General features: G+C 39.6%; 1 protein-coding gene and 1 non-coding gene across 2 annotated transcripts in view; one reads left to right on the plus strand and one right to left on the minus strand.

Annotated features, from left to right (window-relative positions):
* Positions 1-4,840: 4,840 nt before the first annotated feature.
* trnal-caa (transfer RNA leucine (anticodon CAA)) lies at positions 4,841-4,956 on the minus strand. The gene is made up of 2 exons: positions 4,919-4,956; positions 4,841-4,886 (listed from the first exon to the last, which is right to left on the minus strand). It is a non-coding gene; the product is annotated as a tRNA-Leu (tRNA).
* Positions 4,957-8,206: 3,250 nt separating this feature from the next.
* ipo11 (importin 11) overlaps positions 8,207-26,232 on the plus strand; it is a 194,575-nt gene continuing 176,549 nt past the window's right edge. The window contains exons 1-3 of the mRNA XM_057833064.1: positions 8,207-8,353; positions 18,696-18,845; positions 19,793-19,893. Coding sequence (XP_057689047.1) covers positions 18,708-18,845; positions 19,793-19,893 — 239 coding nt within the window. The 5' untranslated portion in view covers positions 8,207-8,353; positions 18,696-18,707. The remainder of the gene's footprint in view (positions 8,354-18,695; positions 18,846-19,792; positions 19,894-26,232) is intronic.

Genomic DNA, 26,232 nt, shown 5'->3' on the forward strand with positions numbered 1-26,232 from the left:
GAGGCCTAGACAGTGTTCTGAGAAAAAAATGTTGATCAATACCGAGACCAAAGAAAAAAATGAATAAAACAGTGAGGTTTACAGATCCCAACCTGGCAATCTATCATCATTTGTATCATTCTCAAATAGCGCTGTGGCAAGCTGTAGCCAGTCGTGTTTCTGCATGCAACAATTTAAACTAAGGAGTAAACATGATCAAAAAGACGCCACTCAGAGTGAATGCACAACTTTTGCATCTGTTATTTCTAATTATAATATTAAAGTGACATGTCAACTTAGTTTTTTCCAAGATGCCCTCTGCAAAAAAGGATTTCTAAAAATGAAAAACATCTTTTAGGAAATGTGTTGTTATTGAATGATTGATTGATTTCCAAATTAGAAAAAAAAATGCCCGGACAAAGACTTCTTAATAGGACTAGCTGTTAAAGATCCCTAATATTCAGGACATCAGTCGAATGTTGGAGATATCTTCTTGGGTGGAATTTGGCAATGATCATGTGGTGCCACCAGCCCACCACATTATCAGTTGTTTGCATCAAGCATCATTGAGTGTTTCGGTCACTTACAACAGGACACCCTCTGCCAAGGATAGCCCACAGGACGACCAGTGTGTTGCATGCGGTGGCACCACGCATTCATTTGGAAGCCCATGTTGCATCTTTACATTTCAGCCACAGCCAGTGACTGATCTGTTCTGCTGTAGTGGCAAGTTCTTTCATTGCCTTTTGTTGGGCCTGTCCTCTTACCCCTACTTCCTTCAAAAGCCTCGTGGTGGACGTGGTGGCTACAAAGCCTCTACAACCGACCTCAACTGGACACACCTTCACATTCCAGCCCCTCCTTTCTGCTTCATCTGCAAGGTCAGCATATCGCAACCTCTTCCATTCAAATGCTTGATCGAGGGCATCCTCCTATGGGACGGTCATTTCAATGATGAAGACACACCGGCAAAACTTGGAACAGAGAGACAAGACAAGAAAAAAATGTTTTATAAAATTTAATAGTTTCAGAGAATATGTATAGAAAAAATATTTAACAGCTAAAATCGAGCCAGAGTTACAGAAAAAGACACAACCGAGGTTTGGACAGATGTGGGTAGTAACGCTTTACATTTACGCCGTTAAATTTGCATGACTAACTTTTTGAGAAATACACTGTATGTACTTCTAAGAGTAGTTTTACTAATGCCCCTTTCCCACTGAAACTAGTGGGTCAACGCGCGTTTTTTCCAAGCCGGTGCAACCCACTACCAATTGGCATTTGGCAACCTTTCCCACTGACAAAAAAAAAAAGCCGTGTCTTTTTTTTTCTTTTCACCCGTCTAACCCCCCACCCCTCCTCAGCCGTGCGTAAGGTTACATGACGTCACCACGCTAAAAATGCGCGTCGACAAGTGCGACCGAATTCATTCAGTTCAAGGAAGTAAACAATGCAGAGCAACATGGAGGCCTCCTTTCCGTTTGTGTTCTCTGTTTTCATGCTTTTTACTGCCCTCAAAATGATCGAAATGCAGAAAAGGATCAACACTCTGCTTATGCTGAGGCAACGTAGGCGACGGGAATTCTTCTTCTTCTACTGGCTTTGTTATGAGCATCGACGTAACTACGGTTGTGGAGCGTGTTAAATGGGAGGCGACTGGCACGTTGTTAGGACGCATCATGTAAAAGCCTACGTCACCACGTAGATTAAGGTGTTGACTTTTGACCCGGGGTTTTGCTTTCACACTGCATAATGATCAGAGCCGAGGTGATTTTAACGCGGGTCGCTTTGCGGGTTGATTGACACGGGTCGAGGCGGGTCGCTGCACCTTTCCCACTGCCACCAAAAGCTGATTGTTAGTGGGTTGACATGGGTTTTTTGGCCAGTGGGAAAGGGGTATAAGTAATGCTTTTACTTTTACTTGAGTAGTTTTGTGCGGGGACAGTGCCTCTGGATTGGCAGACCGGCGTGGTGGTTCCCCTTTTTAAGAAGGGGGACCGGAGGGTGTGTTCCAATTATAGAGGGATCACACTCCTCAGCCTCCCCAGTAAAGTCTATTCAGGGGTGCTGGAGAGGAAGGCCCGTCGGGAAGTCGAATCTCAGATTCAGGAGGAGCAGTGTAGTTTTCGTCCCGGCCGTGGAACAGTGGACAAGCTCTACAACCTCGGCAGGATCCCTGTCCGACCGGTGTCAGAGTTTGGTCCGCATTGCCGGCAGTAAGTCGAATTCGTTCCCAATGAGGGTTGGACTCTGCCAAGGCTGCCCTATGTCACCAATTGTGTTCATAATTTTTATGGACAGAATTTCTAGGCGCAGCCGAAGCATTGATGGGGTCCGGTATGGTGACTTTAGCATTGCAGCTCTGCTTTTTGCAGATGATGTGGTGCTGTTGGCTTCATCAAGCCAGGACCTCCACCTCTCACTGGAGCGGTTCAGAAAAAGGTGGAGTTCCCTCTCCTGGTCGAGGATGAGATCCTGTCCCAAGTAGAGGAGTTCAAGTATATGGGGTCTTGTTCACAAGTGAGGGTCGGAGGGAGCGAGAGATCGACAGGTGGATCCGCATTACTGCAGACGCTGCACCGGTCTGTCGTGGTGAAGAAGGAGCTGAGCCGAAAGGCAAAGCTCTCGATTTACCAGTCGATCTACGTTCCTACTCTCACCTATGGTCACGAGCTGTTGGTCGTGGCCGAAAGAACAAAATCCCGGATACAAGCGGCCGAAATGACTTTTCTCCACAGGGTGTCCGGGTTTTCCCCTAAAGATAGGGTGAGATGCTTGGTCATGCGGGATGGACTCAGCATGGAGCCAGCTGAGGTGGCTCGGGCATCTGGTTCGGATGCCTCCTGGACGCCTCCCTGGAGAGGTGTTCCGGCCATGTCCCACGGGCGGGAGGCCCCGGGGACGACCAAGGACACGCTGGAGAGACTATGTCTCTCGACTGGCCTGGGAATGCTTTGGGATCCTGCCGGAGGAGCTGATTGCAGTAGCTGGGGAGGGGGATTTTGGCCTTCCCTTTTAAAGCTGCTGCCCCCGCGACCCGACCCCGGAGCAAGCGGAAGATGATGGATGGTTTGTGGAGAAGAAACTCTACTCTTACTCAGATACTTTGGTCTACAATAGACGTTACATTTTTCCTCTTTATTCTACAGATTACATTTTACTTCTATTTTTTTATGCCAGAGAACCCAACAGTGACTCAAACAGTTTCACCATTGAGACATGTCAATAATAATCACATGACTCCATTATACCACTCAGACTCAAGTCTGATTTATGCTTCTGCGTTCTGGTGACGGCGGAGCACGGCCGTCATTGCACATTCGAAGTTCTGAGTCAAGGGAACATGTTGCTCTGTAATTCACCGCCATGGCACTCGGGGAGTGTTCTTTGTATGTTTTTTTTGGGGATTCTTGTCGAATTCCTTTAGTTTTCCTCTGGTCATTGACAGTAATGGCAACGGAGATGGAACGTGTATTTTCACCTGCAGTTAATCAATATTTAGCAACAAATGTTGTCAATACAAATGTTGAAGCATAGGCGACACAGAAGACGTTTGCGAATGTTTGAAAACGGCGGTGTTGTTGTGCTGAACCGGAAACAACGTTCTGAACGGACCAATAACTCCTTTGACGTTCACGTCACGTGCGTTGACGTGACATGTAGTCAGGATTTTTTAGAGGTACACGTCACATCGGGCTACAGCGTTGGGTTGTAAATCGAGTCTGTGTTAACTGCGTAGGTCCGCCGTCACCACTACGCGGAAGCATGAATCAGCCTTCAAGCTTGCCGTCCTATGATCACTCCAGCCTTTTCAATCAAGTGGCATCTTTAAAGCACCGTAAAAAATGAAGTATTTAACAGAGAGCGCTGCTGTCAGCATGACTCAAATATTCATCTCTCTCCCAGTTTTTATTTGGCACCGACTGACCACGGAAAACCGGAGATATGAGCCTTTTAATTTCATAATAGGAAAAATCTTTTCTCCACTTGAGGGCACTCATGCTCTTTGAATGAATCATGCTTAATTTCTGTAAATTTTATTCTCTCACCTGAATTCAATGCTATTTTGTTGTTGTATTTCTTTGGCTTAATGTGGCTATGTAATATGTTATAGTACAGTATAATAATATTTCATATAGATAGCTTTGTGCTGAGAAAAAAAACATTGTTTAAAAAAAAAAATCAAACATATTAAGCAGTTATTCACAATGTTACTCATTACTTGAGTATTCTTTTCACCAAATACTTCTTTACTTGTACTCAAGGGCATATGTTTGCATAGGGACGGTAGGGACATAACACGACCAATTTTTTAGGATGCTAAAATTGTCCCCACCACCTTTTAAGCAACCCTATTTGCATTATATGATGAGTTCAGTGATATAGGGATTTTGGATTGTCTTCCAATGTGTTGTAAGGATAGAATTGATTATTAAGTGAATTATTTTCATTATGTTTATGTTTGCTAATAAAAACCAGACATTTATTTTGGAATTTTTAAAAATGTGTCTTTAGTAGTTTTTGAAAACAAGGGTTTGAATCGAACAGTGCCTGAACCAATGCACGTAAAAGTTAGTATCAGTCGATAAGGATTTATTTGGCATTGATCATTTAGCTTATCAATACATTTTCATGAGAAATGTGGCCCTGACTCCTGTTCACCCTATCTGTTTGGTCTTATTAATGTCCTGTCCCCAGCAAAAAGTGTACATGCAGGTAATGCTGTTATATCGTCCCTACCAATGTTGAGACCAAACCTACGCCCTTGGGATAAATAGACATGCCTCACGGTCATTCAAGTCGAAATGTTTACATTAAAGGTGTTTTGTGTCAAAACAGCACTATTGCTTAGTTAGAAAGTTGTCAGGAGTGGGATTTGAACCCACGCCTCCATTCGGAGACCAGAATGCCCAGCTCCAGTGTGTGGAAGGTATTGAACCTTGAGTCTGGCGCCTTAGACCGCTCGGCCATCCTGACATGGATGATAAATTTAAGTAGGGACGGTAGCAACATCACACCAACTTTTCAGGCTGCTCAATTTGTCCCCATCAACTTTTAAGCAACCTTATTTGCACTATATAAAAGGTTCAGTTATATAGGTAATTTAGATTGTCTTCCCATTTATTGTAATGATAGAAAAGACCCTACCAACAGGGCCGTTCCCGACCAATTTGGTGCCCTAGGCAACATATTTGTCTCCACCCCCCCCCCCCCCCCATTTTCACCACATATATTTAAACACACTGAAAAAGCTCGTTATCTCTTTGTAATTTACTATATAAAAAAAAGACAACGAACAAGTGCAGAAATGAAAAGAAAAATGCTCTAATAACTATTCAAAAGCACCAATAAAAAACACTTAAAAAACAATGGCATTAAATAAATTACAGTTGTTATTACAATATGATTAACACCCACCCACACAAACCTATATAAAGACACACAGAACACTTTAAAATGAAACTTTTTTTTCACCTTGACCTATAACCTTACTTACCTTGTCTTCACTGATGCAAAAGCATCTACTGCACTTTCATATGACAGTTGTTTTGGAAGGTGCACTTCTTTCCTGGACTTGGTGGGCTTGGACTTGGTGCTGATGTGGATAAGTTCGCTGTAAAAGATGGCACAGGATGGACAGAGGTAGAAGGAAAATATTTCAGAAGAGCATCTACAAAGAGAAGAAAGTGGAATGTTACATTATATTAGTCAAATAGCTTTTGATTGTGAAACCAGCATGAAATAACCATAATAGCGCCTAAATTCTTGCAGCCTACTGTACCTGTCTATTGGATCCGGTCACTATCTTTGATAGCCGTAGTTGAAAGAAAATAAATTCTTGAAGCACTGCAACTACACAGGACTATCCAATAATAATGAATTAAATAATATATCATAGCAAAAAAAAAAATAAAATAAAATAAATAAATGGAATATTTTTTTTACATGAACGTGATCGCCATTTTAATGAATTAATGACAAATTTAAAAACAAATGTTTGCATTTAAATCCATAGCACTTTTAGTCCCCCATACCACAGAACTTTGAAATTATTAATTGCATATTTAATGGTGTATTTATTTAATTAACCTTGGCACTTTTAGGCAAGGCAAATTTATTTGAAAAGAACAATTTAACACAAGGTAAAAGTGGTTCACATCACATGAAAGTAAGCAAGACAATTTTAGTCCCCCATAGACTTTGTCCAAATTTCTCAAAAATTGGAGGTGGAGTAAATTTAACTGAAACTAAACAACAGCTGGCTGAATACTGAAAATATTTCTAAAACAACAACCTTGCTAATGATACAGTATAATTTTGCTTTAGCACTAAGTCATATAAACTCTATGTAAATAACCGCTAGCTTGCAGTTGCGCTAAGTCTACGTCCTTATGCTGTTGAAAAAAATCATCACAACAAACCTCTGTTTTTCTTCACGTTTATGGTCTCTTTCTTTTTCTTCCGACGCAGAGGGCTTTTGTCTTTTCATGAAGTTGACTTGTCACCATAACGTTGCCCAATTGCGGAGGCTAAAAATAGCACCCTCAGGTAGCTCGCTCGTCTGCTGGGGGGTGAGGGAGACTAGGGTCTGTGGTGAAATTATCGCATCACAGGAAAAAGTGAAACGGGCAGAAGGCACACTAGAAAAATGATTTCATTAATATTTAAAGACTTATTATTAACAGTGTTGTTGTTCTTTTGTTTCATTGTTTTCTTTATTTTTTTGAATACTGCAATCATCAAATATTATTAGAATATTTTTCTTGACGCCCTTAGGACGCTGCTGCGCCCTTAGGCATATGCCTAAATCGCCTTATGGGCGGCACGGGTCTGCCTACCAATATTAAGTGAATTATTTTTCATAATGTTCAGACTTACATTAAGCCCTTTTTACTTACTGAATGTGCTGGTCCATCCTCCCCTTCAAACGAACATTTGGTTGGCTGATGACTTGAAGGCCCCCGTCCCACCACAAAGACACACACACACACACATACTCACACAGCCCCAACAGATTCATCTCAACAACATGCCGCCTCCTCCGCCCCCTTCAGAGAGGGATATGAGCAGTTTTTTTTTTTTTTTCTTTCTTCGGCCAGCAGCAGCCATTGTAAGTCATATAAAAAGATGTCAATCTTGTGGAAGTGGGGGAAACCCCACTAATTTTGCTCCTGAAAGTCTGACCAGCATCAGCGTTAGCATAACATTAAATTTGCATACTTGCAAAACCTCAGGCCAGCCTCTACAAGGAACAACGAAGTCAAGCTAGCCTTCCCTTATTTGGACCATTGTTTGCATCATGTGCATTACGATAATATCGTCCCCACCAATGTTGAGACCAAACCTACACCCTGGCTTGTACTTTTACTTGTACTTTTTTGGATGCCTACTTTTACTTGAGTAATATTATTTTGAAGTAACGCTACTCTTATTTAAGTAAAATTTTTGGCTACTCCACCCACCTCTGGGTTTGGATCTTTTGCGGTTGCTGCACCCAGGTTATGGTATAGTCTTCCCCCTGAAATCTGCACCACTACAAATTTGGGCCTTTTTAAATCTCGTTTAAAGACACACCTTTTTAGACTCGCCTTTTCCCAAGATTAGTTTAGCCTGGTTTTATTTCTTTAGGGTTTTTAATGTTTTCGGATTTTATCTGTTTTATTGTTTTATTTGCTGTCTGTCTTTAATCGCGATGCGTTGTTTCGTTTCTTTTTTTCTTCCTAATGTCATTGTATAATACTTTCCTGCCTTTTATTTACTCTGTGCCATGTTTGTCTTTGTTGTAAAGCACTGTGGGGACCTTTCGCGTTTTGTAAAGGGCTATATAAATAAATTTGATTTTGATTTGATTTGATTTGGATGATGTGATTATTCAGACGATAGTCAAACATTGCCACTACAGGACCCCAAATACCAAGATCAAACCTTTTGCGGGGAATTGATTTTTTCCAGGTACTTAAAACTTTTCTCACACTACATTCAAATTTAAGTATGAGAGGAGGGGAAAACACATATGGTAGTAATAAGCGATGTAGAGCCATATTTGTGGATATATTCCTGAAAATTAAATGTGTTTTCTTTATATCCTCAACCGTGTTTAGTCCAAGGTTGCTGTAGACTTCTGTTCTTTGGTTTTTAAGAATACACGTGTGTTTAAGCATGATTTGTAAACGAATGCTGAGCCCGGTGTTAATAATTCGGAAACCTGCCGCCTTGCTTTGCGGCTGACGTCATCAACGCGCGCCGGATTGTGTTGCTGGCGCCATTCTGACAAGCGTGTGATCCCCATCTCCCTTCCCCGAGTACCGCAGAACTCGGCTTTGCTTGCAATTAAACCTCTTCTCTCTTAATTCTTCTGCAGTCCCTCTTTAAGGTGAGTCTCTTTGCATTTCTCTTAGCTGCGTGTTGTGTTCTTTTAATCAAGGATAAAAACGTAATAGGCAGCTAAACAACCATCGCCCTCTGGTCTGCTATGGAATAAGTTTAGCTCTCTCGCTAGCCTTAAAGAGCATACGACACCAGAAAAAAAGTCTTAAATGGCATTATTATGTGAATTAGAATCATATTTTGAGACGATTCGACTATATACAACAATTTAGCAAAGCGCAGATGACGAGAAATTAGTCTTTTAATCTGCCGGTTAGCCACGCCTACAATTATAGGGCTTTAGCGTCCCCAACAGGTGGATGACGTCAGCGGTAGACTAGGCTCATCGGTTTTACTATTCAGCCCATTGAGGGGGAATTGTTCAGAACGAGGAAAACGAGACGAAGAGAGCTGCAAAATGTCATTGTTTCAGTCTCTCTACTCCCAATATTTTTACAGGATATTTTTTTTATCCAAGTATTTTCCCCAATAGCTATATAAATGGCTTGAGTAGGTCCAGTCAGCCCGTCGAGGGGGAACTATTCACAATGAGGAAAACGCGACGAAGAGAGCGGCAAAATGTCATTGTTTCTGTCTCTTTACTTCAATATTTTTACAGGATATTCTTTTTACCCAAGTACTTTCCCCAATTGCTAAATAAATGGCATGGTCATGACAAATAACTTGTGCTAAATGGAATATAAAATAATAAAAATCCATTTATTCAAGACGACATGGCAAAATTACTCCATAATGGTCAAAACAGTCGACTTTACCTTTACTGTCACACCTGCCGAACGATATTTTATGACACCTAAATCGGACATATCTCATTTCCCTTCCCCGGCTTCGGAGAATGTAAACAGACCAGAAGGAGTGACAGCTAGCCGACATGCTAACCCGAACCGAGGGATGTTTCAAAGTCTTCGAAGTGGAAAATCACACATAACTAGCCTGGATTATTTGACATGACGACCCGGTTGTTGAGTTTCTTTGCGGATCGGCAAACCGCCCGGCGGAGAGCAATTTACAGTTCGTTCCCTGGAGGAGGGTGGCTGGAATTGTTGTGTAGCTAACGTGCTAACAGCTAACTGCTAATGAGCGTGAGGATAGCTTTTTACATGCCTATCAATGTTCAAACGTAAGTAGTCCTTTATTTAAAGGAATTTTATAGTGTTTACTTTGTAATCACTGTATTCGTATTTGACATAATACAAAACAAGATGTTTACTCACTTCCTTGTAAGTCCAATGGTCCCACAGTAAATATCCACGGTGAATGGGAACCTTTTGAAACTCCAAAAAGGCACATACGCCTCTCCCGCATACAGAATGATTTTTCTGCAGCCGTTTGGCTGGCGTGATGCAAAAAATAAAAGTATTAATCCGCAAAATCAGCTGAATCCTTCGTCCTCATACACAACAGTACACTGTAGCGTGAAGAGGACGTCTTCTACCGTACACGTCACAGCGCCCTCCTCCTCAATGCGAGACCGAAGCCGGAAGTCACTCATTTTCCTGGCGCGGGATTCAAAAAACTAAATAAATATAGCGATCGCTTCCACATACATCCAAGCGGTCCATATCATTCAGGAGCATAAAATACCGCATGTATTATGAAATAAACATGCTTTTTCGTGTCACAAGCACTTTAAGGTTAGCCTTGGTGTTTACAATATTGTGTACAATTTGTCAAACTGTATTGCCTACCCAACGAGTAGCACCAATTGAGATCCCACACAAAACATTTGCGAATAACCTTCCGCTATGTGTATATCTTTACTGGTGATCAGGTTAATCGATGATGAAATATACAATTTACTTGAGTTACTTTTTAATTTGGGATGCATTACTCGGTAAAGCCAAATGGTTAGTTTTAAAGGAACGGAAATGGCAGGCCAGTGTTAGGAATAAATAAATACATGGGAAGCATGCTCGGACGCCTTATGTGCCATGACAAGCAGTGGCAGCGTTGACGCCCACATATTATAACTGCAGGGTTAATAGGATGGCATCTACATTTGAAAATGTATCGTATAAAAGATGAGCAACATAGTAGTCATTAGAGCTGGGAATCTTTGGGCACCTAACGATTCGATTACGATTACGATTCAGATGGTCCGATTCGATTCTAAAACGATTATTGATGCACCCCCCCCCCCTTTTTTTTTTTTTTTTTTTTTTTTAAATATTTTGTACATTTGTTCCAAAATTGTTCAAAAATACTCTCAGGCTAAACCAAACTACTATTTCAGTATCAAGTTAACATATAGCAGTAAACAAATATACAAAAATAACAGTAAATAAAAAACTCCAGTCCCCATTCTGTATCAGCAGCTTTAAACTACATTCAATTAATTTAATGTTGTGAATCAACCGTTAAAGTTGTTAAAATTGCTCCCGTTAATCCATAATTTCCCTTTTGTCAACTTTCGACATGTGAAAGTTTTAAAACTATTTTAAAGATAGATTCAAGTCAATATTTTACCGATTTAGGAGTATTTTAGATAAAAAGTTAATTAGGTTTGCTTGGAAGGTTCGCTACAACAGCCTTGCAGAGAAGTGTACTGCTTTAAGATGGCGGCCGTTTACTACGTCTGCATCTAGCTTTTTGTAGATGTGCTGCAAACGCTACCGCTACCGTAGTGCATCTAGTCTTATATAAATGATATCTACCGTAACATTACGTGGATGACGTACTTTTGTAGCAGCTTCAGGTATGTTGTTGTGTTTTTTTATCTCGTGGCATGAGTTGAGCTAGAGCCGTGAGTTGAGCATTGGCATTACCCGAGGGGCCGGGTAATGAGAAGCATGATGTTTAGCTACTCTCGCTCCGTTGCTCATTGACCGCGCGGCGCGCTGAGTGTGTTGTACTTCCGCTTTACTTGGCATATTTCAATAATCGGAATTTGGATGTTTGTGAATCGTTCTCGAATCTTCCACGGCCGAATCGCGAATAATCTAAGAGTCGGAAATTTTGCACACCTCTAGTAGTCATCGTGAAATACAATTAACAGAATAGGCAAGATAGGTGGAAATCTGTCAATCATTTCTTGGCTTGTTGGTCTTCTGGTATGTGCTTGATGAATGTGGTGGCAGGCGGATAGTATATAATACTATTGTCCTTAAATTATATCTCTCTGTACCAGTTATGTGTTTTTATAGTTGTATTTGTTTTGTTTATCCGCAATTCTGTGGAAGAGTCTGAGAAGCCCGGACTAAATCGGCTTAAAATTTGACATTCTGGGCACTTTCAACGCAAAAGATCATGCAAACCTGGTAAAATGGCAATCAATGTCATGAAAAATAATGTAACAAAAAAAAAAAAAAAAAAAAAAATCGAGTGCACCTACTAGTCCTTCCCAAAAAATTGGCATATTGTGATAAAGGTAATTATTTTCTGTAATGTACTGATAAACATTAGACTTTCATATATTTTACATTCATTACACACAACTGAAGTAGTTCAAGCCTTTTATTGTTTTGATATTGAGGCTAAAAGTCAAGAAAAACCAAAAATCTCTATCTAAAAAAAAAATAGCATATTTCATCCGACCAATACAAAAAAAGTGTTTTTTAATGCAAAGAAAGTCAACCTTCAACTAATTATATCATCTATGCACTCAATACTTGGTCGAAATGACTGCTTTAATGCGGTGTGGCATGGAGGCAATCAGCCTGTGGCACTGCTGAGGTGTTATGGGGGCCCAGCATGCTTCAGTAGCGGCCTTAAGCCCATCCACAGTGTTGGGTGTGGTGTCTCTCAACTTCCTCTTCACAATATCCCACAGATTCTCTATGGGGTTCAGGTCAGGAGAGTTGGCAGGCCAATTGAGCACAGTAATGCCATGGACAGTAAACCATTTACCAGTGATTTTGGCACTGTAGGCAGGTGCCAGGCCGTGCTGAAAAATGAAGTCTTCATCTCCATAAAGCTTTTCAGCAGATGGAAGCATGAAGTGCTCCAAAACTCCAGATAGCTACCTGCAGTGACCCTGCCCTTGATAAAACACAGTAGACTTCTGGTTGTGTGGCATTTCCTGCCACACTTTTTCCTTCCCACAGACTTCCCACTGAGGTGCCTTGATACAGCACTGTGGGAACAGCCTATTCGCTCAGAAATTTCTTTGTGTGTCTTAGCCTCTTGCTTGAGGGTGTCAATGATGGCCTTCTGGACAGCGGTCAGGTCGGCAGCCTTGCCCATGATTGCGGTTTTGAGTAATGAACCAGGCTGGGAGTTTTTAAAAGCCTCGGGAATTTTTCTCAGGGGTTTTGAGTTAATTTGTTGATTCAGATGATTAGGTTAGTAGCTTCTTTAGAGTACCTTTTCATGATATGCTAATTTTTTCGAGATAGGGATTTTTGTTTTTTCTTGACTTTTTTTTTTTTTGCCAAAATCACCAATATTAAAACAATATAAGGCTTGAACTACTTCAGTTGTGTGTAATGAATCTAAAATATATGAAAGTCTAATGTTTATCAGTACATTGCAGAAAATAATAAACGTCATTACAATATGCTAATTTTTTTAGAAGGACTAGTATGACATTAGCCAAAATGAGTGTGACCTTATAAAGCATGCCATTTCTGTTTGTTTTGAGTTGTTTGCAAAGTCGAACAGCTCTGAAAACAAGCCAGTACATATACAGAAAGGAGCAGAAGTGTTTGCACCCTTTGTGATTTTGAAGTTCACCCACTTTGAAAATAGGTAGAGGTCTGAAATTTCAATCATAGATGCATTTCCACTAGGGATGCAATGATACAGTTAAGTCACGGTTCGGTATGATTTTCCATACGAGGGACACGATTTTCAATTCGATTCAATACATTTAATGCTCTGAAACAAAAAAATACAAGTGTTATTTTAAAAAAAATGTTTTTTATTTTGCTAACAAGCAAAAATAACATTGCCATCATATAAACATGATTTTAGGGCATAATATTTATGTGCTCACTTACTGATCTGGAGAAATTTTGTATAAAAGTGCTGAGAACAATCTTTACTGTTTGTAAAGTGAGGCGGGGCACGCTGTTGATTGCTACAGCTCTCTTAGCAGCTAGGTTTACCACATGAGCAAAACATCCTATTGGTGGTCCAAGTCCATCTGTGTCACGTACTGAATTAACAATATTTGCAGCATTATCTATAGTCACTGGTATGGATTCATTTGGTCGGCATTTAGTCATGGCGGTTTTTAATTCATCGATGTAGTATATGGACTATGTGTCCCATGATCACTCTGGGCTCACTTAGCCAATGGCATGGGACTTGGGGGAATCTAACGCAGCACATCTAGTTTGGCTGCCGCGTGGCTGTGTACTTCAAATCATTGTCATGTTGGAAGATCCGGCCACGACTCGTCAAGTCTCTGACTGAGGGAGGGAGGTTGTGGCTCAAAATCTGATGATACATTTCACCATTCATCCTCTGCATTATACAGCACAGTCTCCATGTCCCCTTTGCCGAAAAGAAGCCCCAAAGCATGAGGATTCCACCCCCATACTTCACAGTGGGGATGGTGTTCTTGGGATAGTACTCATCCTTCTTTTCCCTCCACACACGATGAGTTTGCACCAAAAAGTTCTACTTTGGTCTCATCTGACAACATTATTTTCTCCCATGACCCCTCTGCATCATTGAGATGGTCCCTGGCAGACTTATGACGGGCCGTCACATATACCGGCTTCAACAGGGGAACCTTCTGAGCAATGCATGATTTTAAACCATTGCACCGTAGTGTTCTACTGACAGTAGCCTTTGAAACTGTGCATCCAGCTCACTCCAGGTCATTGACAAGCCCCTGTCGTGTAGTTCTAGGCTGAGCCCTCACTTTTCTCATCTTGAGTGATGCACCACGAGGCGAGATTTTACATAGAGCCCCCGTCTGAGGTAGATTATCAGCTATGTTTAGCCTTTTCCATTTTCTAAGAATTGCTGCAACTGCTGATTTATGCGCATCAAGCTGCTTTCCAATAGTCCCATAGCCTATTCCAGCTTTGTGGTGCTCAACAATTTTTTTTTCTCTGGTGCCTTTCAAAAGCTCTATGGTCTTGCCCATGGTAGCACTTGGATTATGACTGACTGTATGGTGCACAGGTGACAATATTGAGCTCAAACGGGTGGTGGGTGCGTTGTTACTCATGGGGTAAAGGTGGACTTTTGGTAAGGTAGACTGGCAACTCTTTGAGTGTCATAATTATTGCTGATTGTCAGTGGTACAAAATACAAATACTTATGAACCCCAGTAAATTACAAATAAATTATTGAAAAATCATACAATATGAGTTGTATTGAGGTCATTTTGTGTAAACATACTCTCTGAACACTTCCGCCTTCATCAGAGAGTCTCTGATGAAGGCGGAAGTGTTCGCTGAAACATGTGAGGTAATTAAAACAACCTATAACTATTGTCTGGGATAAAAGAAAAATTCAACCAATCATACAATATGAGTTCAGTTTTTTTTTATTTTTAAATTTTTTAAATAGATTTTCTCTATAAGTGGAAATACATCTATGATTGAAATTTCAGACCTCTACCTATTTTCTAAGTGGGTGAACTTGCAAAATCACAAGGGGTGCAAATAATTCTGCTCCTAACTGTATATGTACATACAGTACATATATGTGATTGTATATGAATATTTATATGTGTGTGTGCGCATATGTATGTATACGAATAAAGTAAATTATTATGCTATTAACAGTCCCAATGTTTGACCCTCTACATTGATTTGGCATAAGACTGGCAGTGCTCTCGTTAACAAGCACACCTATTCTATCAACTTAATCCTCTAGCTGTTCCTAATAGACCCATCCAGAGGGTTAATATTTAATGAACTAATTTATGTGACAAATGTTGATGCAAATGCCCTGGATACTTGTGCTGAATAAGGTTAAAGCAGAACATCTCTATCATTTTCGACTACTGGTCTGATGGTGGCAGTGTTGTTCAATTCATACTTACTTGCCAAACAAGCTTTAACAATTATTGGCACGAGGGGCTATTAAAATTGAATCTGTTTCCTCCATCTCATCTAGAAATGTTTCTACTTCATTTTGTTACTTTTCCTCAGTGTGGATGTTGTTCACCGAACTCATCCAAGCCTTCCTTAATGGACCTTGCTTTGCCGTGCTCTGAAAAGAAAATGACTTTCTCAGTACTCTTTGTTCACATTATGTGCGTCTACCTCAACCGGTCCAAGATCTTGCAGCCTGTTAATAGTCATTAATATTAAATGTTTGGAATTAACTGCCTGTCAACTGATCCTGACATCAGATTCTTCACTAAATGAGGCAGTGGAATAAAACATCAGCCACTCCAATATTAGTCACCTTCACACATTTTCACATGCTTCAAAAAGACATCTTTCCTAATAAGAACTAAAGTTCCATGATTGAAGTCGGCCTCTCTTGAAATGAACAGGGAAGGTGACACACTTATTGCATTTTAAGCTGAGTGCTTGTGGACCTGAGAGTCTTGAGCATAATTGAAAGCAGTAATTGAGACAATGACAATGCACTTGTTGAGGTTAACGGGTTGTTGTTGCTTTAAATTGGGGGCAAACATTTTAACAACTCAATTTTTTTCTATGATACATGTTGACTTCTAAGTCATTGCAATTTCAAAGCAATTTCTCCCTTAGGAAATAAAGTTATGTGCATTTTTGTTTGCTTGTTTGGTCTTTTCTGAAATCTTGCCAAACCTTTAATAAAAATGAACTGGTTGTTTTTAAATAGTCCATCCTTCCATCCATTCCGAATGTTCACTAATATGCATCTGTGTGTTGGTGCGCGATCGCGGGCATTGGCAATAGCAAGTTATAAGTTGGAAAGCCAGCCAGGTGTGGCTTGCCAACTCCCTGGGAAAAAAAAAGAAAAAAAAAAGGCCGGCCCGATACCAGTCATCGTTTAATAATTTTTTTGGGATGTGAAAAGTGATTTAAAAAATATATATTTATAGAACATTTTATTCAAAACTGAATTAGGTACATATTTGAGAGATATAAGCACATGAAAAACAAAATCAGCAATGTATTTTTAAAACAAAACAAACTAGAATAAAATTAACATCTGTCAAGCTAAATTTAAAAGTGTATAATTTAACCCTTAAGGTCCTAAGCCTTTTTGTGTGTGTGTTTTAGTGCTGCAACGATTAATCGATTAACTCGAGTATTCGATTAGAAAAAAAATATTCAAATGAAATTTTGTTGCCTCGAGTATTCGTTTAATTAAAGTGGCGTTGTAATGTTTTCTTTTGAAAGTGTTTACATTTAGTCTATTGATTAGGGTGGATACATTGCCCTCTGGTCTGCCTCATTTCACATGGCTGAATCCAACTGCTCCCTGTTAAGACCAACGTAAGCTAAGTTTTTCTTTGGGCTATTGTTTTTTAATGCGTTCGTAATTTAGTTTATATGTATATTTAGCTGTTTTTTGTGGGAATATGAGTCTGAACCATTTGTTAAGAGCATTGGGAAAAAAAATTAGCATTTTATAGCATTTAAGCTAGCGGACGTTTGCCATGTAAGTTAGCAAATTGTTCTTTTGTTGTACATAGATCCTCATTTATTTATTTTTAATACCGTTTGAGGCTCAGCTCAGATATTTTAATTTTTCATGTTCCTTTTCTGATTACTCGATTATTCGAACTAACTAGTTCATTGATTAATCGACTACTAAAATAATCGATAGCTGCAGCCCTAGTGTGTTTTTTGGCCTTTTTTTGATAATTTTTCAAAACATGCAAACAGTGTTGCTTTCGTCAACGATGACAATAACGAAAATATTTCGTCGACAAACTTTTTTTTTTTTTTTTTTTTTTAAATGACAATGACGAGCTAAAAATATGAGTTGGGAGCCAAAAACCTCACTGTCCGAACGTCATTTTTCATCTGACGAGATGAGAACGAAATGAAAATTTGCCATTGTTTCCGTCATAAGTTTACAATGTGTGACATTTTTTATTATCGTATGTGTAGTTAGCATGCATCGTAGCAGTGTTTGGTCGTATCACTCGTGTGATGTGCTGCACCCCAGCAATAATTTCCCAAATGATCACTCCTAATAAAATGAGAACAAAATTCACAGAACACAAAAATATAATACAAATAGTGAAAATACACAGAGAAGAACAAGAAAACAAATGATCATCATTTTTACTCAAGCTTCACTCAAACTTATTTCCCACACACTTATGTTTTCTTCCGTTTTATTCATTGCAAACAACAGAAGCTCCTCGACCAATGAGATGAGCTGGATTGTCATTGTTCCGTCAGCTCATTGGTCAGAAAGCAGGAGAGGCGGGGGAATGTGTTCCCCAGCATATTCTTGTAAAGCACCATACCAGTATTTGTTAGTTCTACAAATAAAACACTATTTTCGATTTTCATGATATTATGAGACAAAGTGCTTCCCTTGTAAGCTAAATACGGGACGCATACTTTTGTTTCTGAATACTGTACAATTCCGTTTTTCAGGGGGCGGTTGTCAACCCTACTTGCAGGATAATAGTTTGCCGACAATTGGATATAGCGTCTTTTTTGGGAGAAAAATCAGTGTGTCAATCAGAGCACGTTCATGTTGACTGTCTGTGCCTCCATTTGTCAGCAAGACCGACCGCAATGTTTAACTGGTCCACAATGAAATAGTTGGGCGAACAATGTGCCAGGCTGACTGTAATGGCTTTAGTACTCATGAACAGTCTGCAGCCAACTTTTCAATATAAGCCCTTGGCAAAGTGAAAGGAAGCGTCTGTTGATGGTGGGCTAATTGTATTTTACCTCTGTCCTAAAAGTCGAATACTGTGGCATACTGGCCCTGCCTCTCATTTTTGTAGTTGTTCTTTTTAGTAAAATCTGTCTGAAATACTGTACATTACACGACTGGGACTACACGGGCACAGCAGATTAGTAGATTAGGGGCAACTGATACACCTCCGAACCAAGCTATGTATTGCCCAACATACAGCAACAGGAGTAGGACTTAATGCAACATTTTCCTTTTTTTCCCCCCTGGACAAAATCTGTGTTAAGACAATTATTTAAGTGTTGACTCTTATGTATACAACACACCATCACAATAGCCTAGGAAATCGTGCGTACACCTGACATCACAAGCAATGTGAACTATTTAAAAAAAATTGCATTTAAATTAGGTCTGGCGTTTAAAAATGTCAGAATTTTTTTCTCTCCATGATTCTTTCTGGCTGGATGCACTGCAAAACCTTGTCTGTCCCTATAAATACTTTGAGCAACCATGAAGGTCATTTATAGTGTCAAGTGCAGTTGTCTGTCCATTTTAAAACATTTTTGATGACACCACTGAAACATCTACATCTGTCTTCTCTCCAGGCATATCCAACTATGGATATAGACGGTGCCAGTTCAGTGGTGCTGAAGACCTTAACTCAAGCAACCAGTCAGGACACAGCTGTGCTGAAGCCTGCGGAGGAGCAGCTCCGACAGTGGGAGACACAGCCGGGCTTCTATTCAGTCCTTCTGGTAGGCAGGATGTTAAAAATTATACTTAGGTCAATATTTTATTAATGTTTGTCGTTCTGGATATTTGACTTCACGAATAAAATGACTCAGTAGATGACGAAATCGGACATATTTTATTAGGTAGCCCCATCATTCTTGTGCTGCATTCAGAACAACGTTAAACAGACACATGACAATATATTGATCACGTGATGTCCATCGCCAAAAGCAGTTTTGTGCTCACACCAACCTACGTCGCCAAAAGTTGAAGTCACCCTGAACATCTTCTGGTTCACGTAACGTAAAAATAAGTAATATAACGACTTTAATCTCGCAATATTACTTGAATCCCTTAATATTACGCTGAAATCAGTTTTGTGTTCACACAGAATTCCCAGCTCCAAAATTCGAAGCCCATAAAACCAAATAACTTCCGGTTCATGTTTTGTGAAAATAAGCAACAAAACGACTTAAATCTCGTACTATTAGAATTTTTTTCTTGTTTTTTCTTGTTGCGCGATAATTCATCGTGCAACATCGTGGTGTGTGGCCTATCTGGTCAAGCTGGTGAGGCCGCCTGTTGTCCTTCTATGCGCGATTACATTGACTTTGGATGGGTATCCATTGCGCGAAGACCAATAAGGCGGCCGGTGTGAACACAGCATTAACCTTGCTGAAGTTATGGCCTTAATGGCAGATGTGTAGTACATTTCTGATGTTTATCTTTTTTTGGAAGATGCCCGATTCTGATCACAAGATATCCAATTCTCTTTATCTCTTTTGATGTGATTTAATTATTTCACCTAAATAATGCAGAGTATTCCCGCTTCTTGCCCAGCCAAATCAGATGAAGTTGTTTGTCGTGCTTTTGTAAAACCTTGATCTGGCTGAATCTTCTTTTTTTTCCAAAGGCACTTATTTTAGTTTGCCAACATTAGCTAATCACATGTATGGCTTCCTTCCTTTAGAACATCTTCAATAACCACATGCTGGATGTGAATGTCAGGTGGCTCGCAGTGCTTTACTTCAAAAACGGCATTGACAGATACTGGAGGAGGGTGGCCCCCCAGTAAGTACATGTTTTCACCTTTTAATGTCTCCCTTGGTATTGTCTCTTTGCAACAGTCTTTATTTTACTCATTTTATTGCTATTGCACTCGTGTTTGTTTTGGTTCCATTTTCCTGTAACAGCTCTCTTATGTGTATTGTGCCTTTATTACTGTCTTTATAGCTACAGCTTCTTTCTTCCTGTCCTCTCATATTATTTATACATCCCACTCTTTGTGTCTTCTTAACGCATACTGAAGTATGTGGCCTTTGTGCTTTTCCTGAGCCCCATGTGTCTCGGGCTACTTTATAAGATCACTTTTGTTGGATTCGAACTGAACATTAGTCCATAAACCCACAAGACAGTGGCAAGTTCGGGGTCTTCAATTTTGCCTCAGCAATCTTGGTCTATGGCCACTTTGTTTCTGTTTTTTTTTTCTCTAGTCACCTCCTTGACTTCTGTGAAGTTGCCCCCCACTAGATGCAAATTTATCTAAAAATTATGATTTTGTGAACCATTTGTGCTACGTTTGTGCTGCTATAGTTTGTGAGATATTTACAATTCTTTTATAGGTCAATCTCTGGTCAAATTGCCCCTCCATTTTGATTAAAAATACCGTTTGTGCGGTAAACATTTTTGTGTTTGCTGCAATGGTTTTGTAGATATTCTCGCCGCCCCCATTTAGTGTAAAATGGACCCAAAATAGTGCCATTCGTTTGTGCTAGTTTGTGCAGTAAAAATTTTCATTTGTGTTGTCAAGGTTTTGCAGTTATTGCAAATTATTTTATTCTGGGGGGGGGGGCACAGAGTGTTTCTGACATTATCCCTACAGAAAAAACACACACTGTAATATTGCTAAAACAGCGTTCGTTTGTGGTGGTGACGCCATATGTAAAAAATAAAAGGTGTAATATGTATTAAGCCATAGCAGTGCAAGTTTTTAACATGACAAACGAAAGGTAGCATTTCCGGGTTGAGTAGGAGTGAAGGGGGCGGGGGCTAAGTTGAAATCTTAATGACCTCAAAAAATTGTCATAACTGCAATTTCTGGCATCACTTCTGGTCCATTTGCAGTAAATGGAGGGGGGGGGCTGTGTGACGTCATCACTACAAGTTAAAAGCAGAATTTCTACAAAACCGTTGCAGCACACATAACAATGTTTACAGAACAAACAAAGCACAGACGATTGACACAATTTTTAGCCATTTTTAATCAAAATCGGGGGTATTTGACCTCTGATTGATCTATAGTAGAATTGTAAGTATCTCAAAAACGCATGATTAAAACTTTTCACAGCACAAACGTAGCACAAGCTATTGACATAATATTGACATAAATGTTGGGGGAGTAGCAACTTCACGGAGGTTCCTCCTTGTTTTCTCACCAAGCTTTTTGTTGAACACCTGTCAGTGGTTTATTGAAGTGACTTTCATTTTTTTGAGTGCCTTAAAACTCTTTTGGCCATGGTGTAATTTGATTACATTTGGGCTATTTGCTATGAATAAATTTTGGGGTTGAGCTATGCGCAAGATGCCACAATGAATGTAGTGTTGTTGTAAAATGTGCAGGCCATATTATTCAGCTTTTGTGCTCTGTTTGTAAGACTACGGCTACACTAGGAAGGATAAGTTTTTTGCTTTGTAATTCAGACAATATTATATACCTGTCCAGACTACGTTTAAGGTGCGTTTATGAACGCCACGCTCATGCAAGTGACGTCTGCATTTTCGAAGACTACGCCTGCGCAAGCCTCGTGTGAGACCTCATCGTCTATGCAGGTCACCTCTGAACCGGAAGCTTATACTTTGTGGGCGGTGTTCGATGTCTTCTCCGTACATATTCAAGCGTTAAATTTACAAGCTCTTTCAGTTGTAAAAAGAACAGAAAAGCCGTGTCTGTACCATTCGCCTCCATTGTGTATGATGCCATAATGCCACACAAAAAAATGGCGATGGTGCGCCCCAAGACGTAATTTCCGTTGGCTACGATTTTACATGGTGTAGTGAAAAATCGTCAAGTGTGGCCGGCGGCTGCACTAGACAAGGTATCCGGCGTTTAACACATTAGCTGGCTCCCTAGCCCGTGTAATAAAATATCCAGACAAGAGGTACATTAGTGTAGCCGACATGCCGTACAGTATAATAATCTGAACGTTTAAGGCCAATATCCGACGTAGCCTAAGAGTACCTGACAATACATTGTTGTCTTTTTCAATGCGACCTAAATCAAAGGTTGCAAAATTTAACATACCGTAATTTTCCAAATATAAGGCGCACCCGTGTATAACGCGCACCCCAAATTGACTTGTAAAATCTAGGGAAAATTATTGAACCCGTGTATAACGCGGACCCTAATTTTAGCACCAAAAAATACAAGAATACAAGAAAACAGAGCTCGTGTACAGATACAGAAATGTCATTTTACTGACTGGTGAAACACAGCACAAGCATAGCACATTGGTAGTTTAAAACATTACCGTAAACTGACAATATGTATGGTAATAATATGATCTGACAACTTCTTCAACTTACCAGAATCCAGGGGAAAACAAAACAGATGTGACTTTTCTTTTAAAGGCTGCTGTATAACTTGCTCATTTTATCATGATGAATAAATGTTTCTTCCATGGATTGATACGGTAAAATAAAAGTGGTGATTTAGGTCGGAAACCAGAAGAGCGCATCGCTGTTGACTAGAATGTAACAATAGGAACTATTGTTATTTGGATTTGAGTTTCCCGAGGGACAGATATAGTTGACGGACACAGAAAGTCTGTGTTGTGTCACGTTTGTCACGGTCCGAGTTGCGGAGCTGCAATAAACGTTGACTCAAATGAGTTTAAGAAACTAAATTCTGTGCTTTATGAAGAGTGAAAAAAGCAGAATTTAACACAGACGAAATCATTCGACCAATCAGATTGAAGTATTACCGTGTAGCGAGTTATAACAAAATTCATCGGGCGGAACTTATGTTGGCACGTTGTATAGTTCCCGGGGGGAGGTATTTTGTTGAGGGAACAGCAGGAAAGATGGTTATCTTCCGCGGGTTGCATGTGAGACAGACATTGCTACCGTATTTTGTTGCAGCCTAAGTGTCAATAAAGCAACGTGGATTAGCTCCGTTGTTTGATACTCCGCTTCCGACTCCTTCCCTAGCCCGCCACGACCGAAACAAAATGGTGACGTCACGTACCGTAATGGTCGGCAACGGAGCTACGCATACGTTTCATCAACACAACATTGCCGTGTCAATTAAAAAAAAAAAAAAAATCGGTCTTTTTGTAATATATATATATATGTATATGCTGCAACGATTAATCGAATAACTCGAGTATTTGATTAGAAAAAAATATTCGAATTAAATTTTGTTGCTTCGAGTATTCGTTTAATTAAAGTGGCGTTGTAATGGTTTATTTTGAAAGTGTTTGCATTTAGTTTTACTGATTAGAGTGACTGCACTGCCCTCTGGTCTGCCTCTTTTCACATGGCTTAATCCAACTGCTCCCTGTTAAGACCAACGTAAGCTAAGTTTTTGTTTGAGCTAATGTTTTATAATGCATTCATAGTTTAATTTATTGGTATATTTAGACGTTTTTTGTGGGAATATGTGTCTTAACTAGGGCTGTCAAAATTATCGCGTTAACGCGCGGTAATTAATTTTTTAAATTAATCACGTTAAAATATTTGACGCAATTAACGCACATGTCCCGCTCAGACAGTATTCTGCCTTTTGGTATGTTTTACAGCAAGGTTTTTTGTGCTGTCTAACAGCGAACTCTTGTGGTCGCTTTGCGACATGGTTTATTGCCTTCTTGCCAGTTCAATATGGCTGCACGACGTCTCGGGCTGACGCCTACGTTGTAATGTTGTGCTTATATGATCCTTGGACAAGATTTGTCCGTAAGTATGGTTGTTGTAAAGAATGTACATATTATGTTAGTAAGCGAAATGTTATATTTTTTGTATGAGACGCTTTTTGTTTATGTTTAATGAACCTGTATAGCGTGCTAAGCTAACGTTGTTGCTAATGCAATGCTTGTGTACTTTTTTTTTGTAGTTTTACTACGGTCTAAAGAGGACAATGTTTTGAGGCCATTAAATTAATAAATCAGATGAAAAAGGAAGAAATCTGATTATTAAGGCGTCGTTTACTAGCTGTCTAGCTTTGGAAAAAGTAGACGCTTCGGAGTGAGGACAGCATAGACAGATTTAAATGACAGTAGAGTGAAATGCCCACTACAGTCCTTATGTACCGTATGTTGAATGTATATATCCATCTTGTGTCTTATCTTTCCATTCCAACAATTTATTTTGCAGAATATATATATAATTTACAGAAAAATATGGCATATTTTAAAGATGGTTTGAATTGCGATTAATTGCGATTAATTACGATTAATTAATTTTTAAGCTGTAATTAACTCGATTAAAATTTTTAATCGTTTGACAGCCCTAGTCTTAACCATTTGTTTTGAGCATTGTAAAAAAAACAAAAAAAACAAAACAAGTTAGCATTTTATAGCATTCAAGCTAGCTGACTTTTTCTATGTAAGTTAGCCAATTGTTCTTTTATTGTACATAGATCCTCATTTTAAAAAAAACAATCGTTCGGTTCCGTTTGAGGCTCAGCTCAGGTATTTTAATTTTTCATGTTCCTTATCCGATTACTCGATTATTCGAACTAACTAGTCCACCAATTAATCGACTATTAAAATATTCGATAGCCGCAGCCCTAATTTTATATTTATATATATATATATATATATATATATTTTTTGTCTCCATCCCTGTACCCGTTTATAATGCGCACCATGATTTTACAATTTGATTCTGGGGGAAAAAAGTGCGCGTTATATTCGGAAAATTACGGTACATGACTTCAGCCCATAATGGCGTACTGCAAGCAACACCTCACTTTTGCTCATTAATATTCATGAGGTTAGCAGGTCAACCTCCTGTTTGTCCCCAATAGTAAATAAATAAAAATAGTGTACAAACAAGATGTTTACTGAGCTATATCTACCGATTCTGTCCAAAAATGATGTCCCTGGTGCCAAATTCACTGATAAAGATGTGGAAGAACATACAAATGTTCAGTTAAAGCGGTGGGCTCCAATCTATTCCACATAGGGCCGCAGTGGGTGCAGGATTTTGTTCCAACAAAGCAGCAGGACACATTTGCACCAATCTGGTGTTTTACAAGTGTAATCAGTTGATTCCAGCCAGGTGCAGCTTGTTTTAGCAGAAACCTCATTGGTTAAACTCTCTGTGCTTGATGGGTAGGAACAAAAACCAGGACCCACAGCGGCCCTTGAGGACGGTTTGGAAACCCCTGAGTTAAAGAGATGGCTTGAGTGTTGAGGGCTGAAAAAGACGAGAAAAAGAGCCGAGCCGGCCTCATCCAGAGTTAGCTTTTTCATCGACACCTTTTTCTTGTGTGCATTGCCTTACACCACTGACAATAACATTCTCCTGTTTCAATAATCTATCCTTTACCACCATATGCCCTGTCTATCTTATATATTGTATCCTCTGGTTGTCTTAAGTCTCTGACCGTTCTTGGGGGCAGTTTACATTGCTGTTTTTGTGTAGCGATCGCAAATGCTACCCAGTGACAGCCAACGAACACTTATAATTTTTTCATTAATAACAAAATCTTAATTCTATAATTTATTTACACTTCCGCCTTACAAAAGTTGTTTTTTTAACAACAGAAAAGGTAATAGTGGCAGTCAGATACCATTTTATTTTTTTTTCCAGGTCATTCATTATCAGACAGAAGCAGCACGGCAAAACGCCACGCTTAAAAATACGTGAAAATATCAAAACGGCTCACCTCTTCATCCCCTGAAGGACCATGGCCTCCAACAAAATGTTTACTGCATATAAAATGTGAATGGCTTCACCTGGCTGGCATTAAACTGGTCTTTTGGACGTTTGCGCAAGTTGATCCATTCTTCACATTTTTTCCTCCGAGTGTTTAGTTTTGGGAAACGTACAGTATGAAGAAAACATCCTTCATATGTTGTAATGTCTAAAGTCATTTCTACAAGTTCTACAGCAGCAATGTTTGATCGGCATGTTCTTTTTTTGAAAGACTACCAGAGAAAACAGAAATAATATTGGATTGTATGCGAGGGGGTGTCTATAATGTCCCACTTCCGCGTTACGATGGCAACATCACTGTCTAAAAATAGCATTCGTGCACTATACGCTGTATGGTATTCAAAATACAGGTCGTCCCCGGGTTACAATGTACCCGACTACTCAGTCAAAGCAACAGGTTTGAGAGCAACGTCTTGCTGCACGAGTAATATTCAAATTAAATTTGATAATCCTTTATCCACATCAGAACCAGAG

The sequence above is a fragment of the Corythoichthys intestinalis genome, chromosome 3 (genome assembly GCF_030265065.1).
Source record: "Corythoichthys intestinalis isolate RoL2023-P3 chromosome 3, ASM3026506v1, whole genome shotgun sequence".
Taxonomy (NCBI): domain Eukaryota; kingdom Metazoa; phylum Chordata; class Actinopteri; order Syngnathiformes; family Syngnathidae; genus Corythoichthys; species Corythoichthys intestinalis.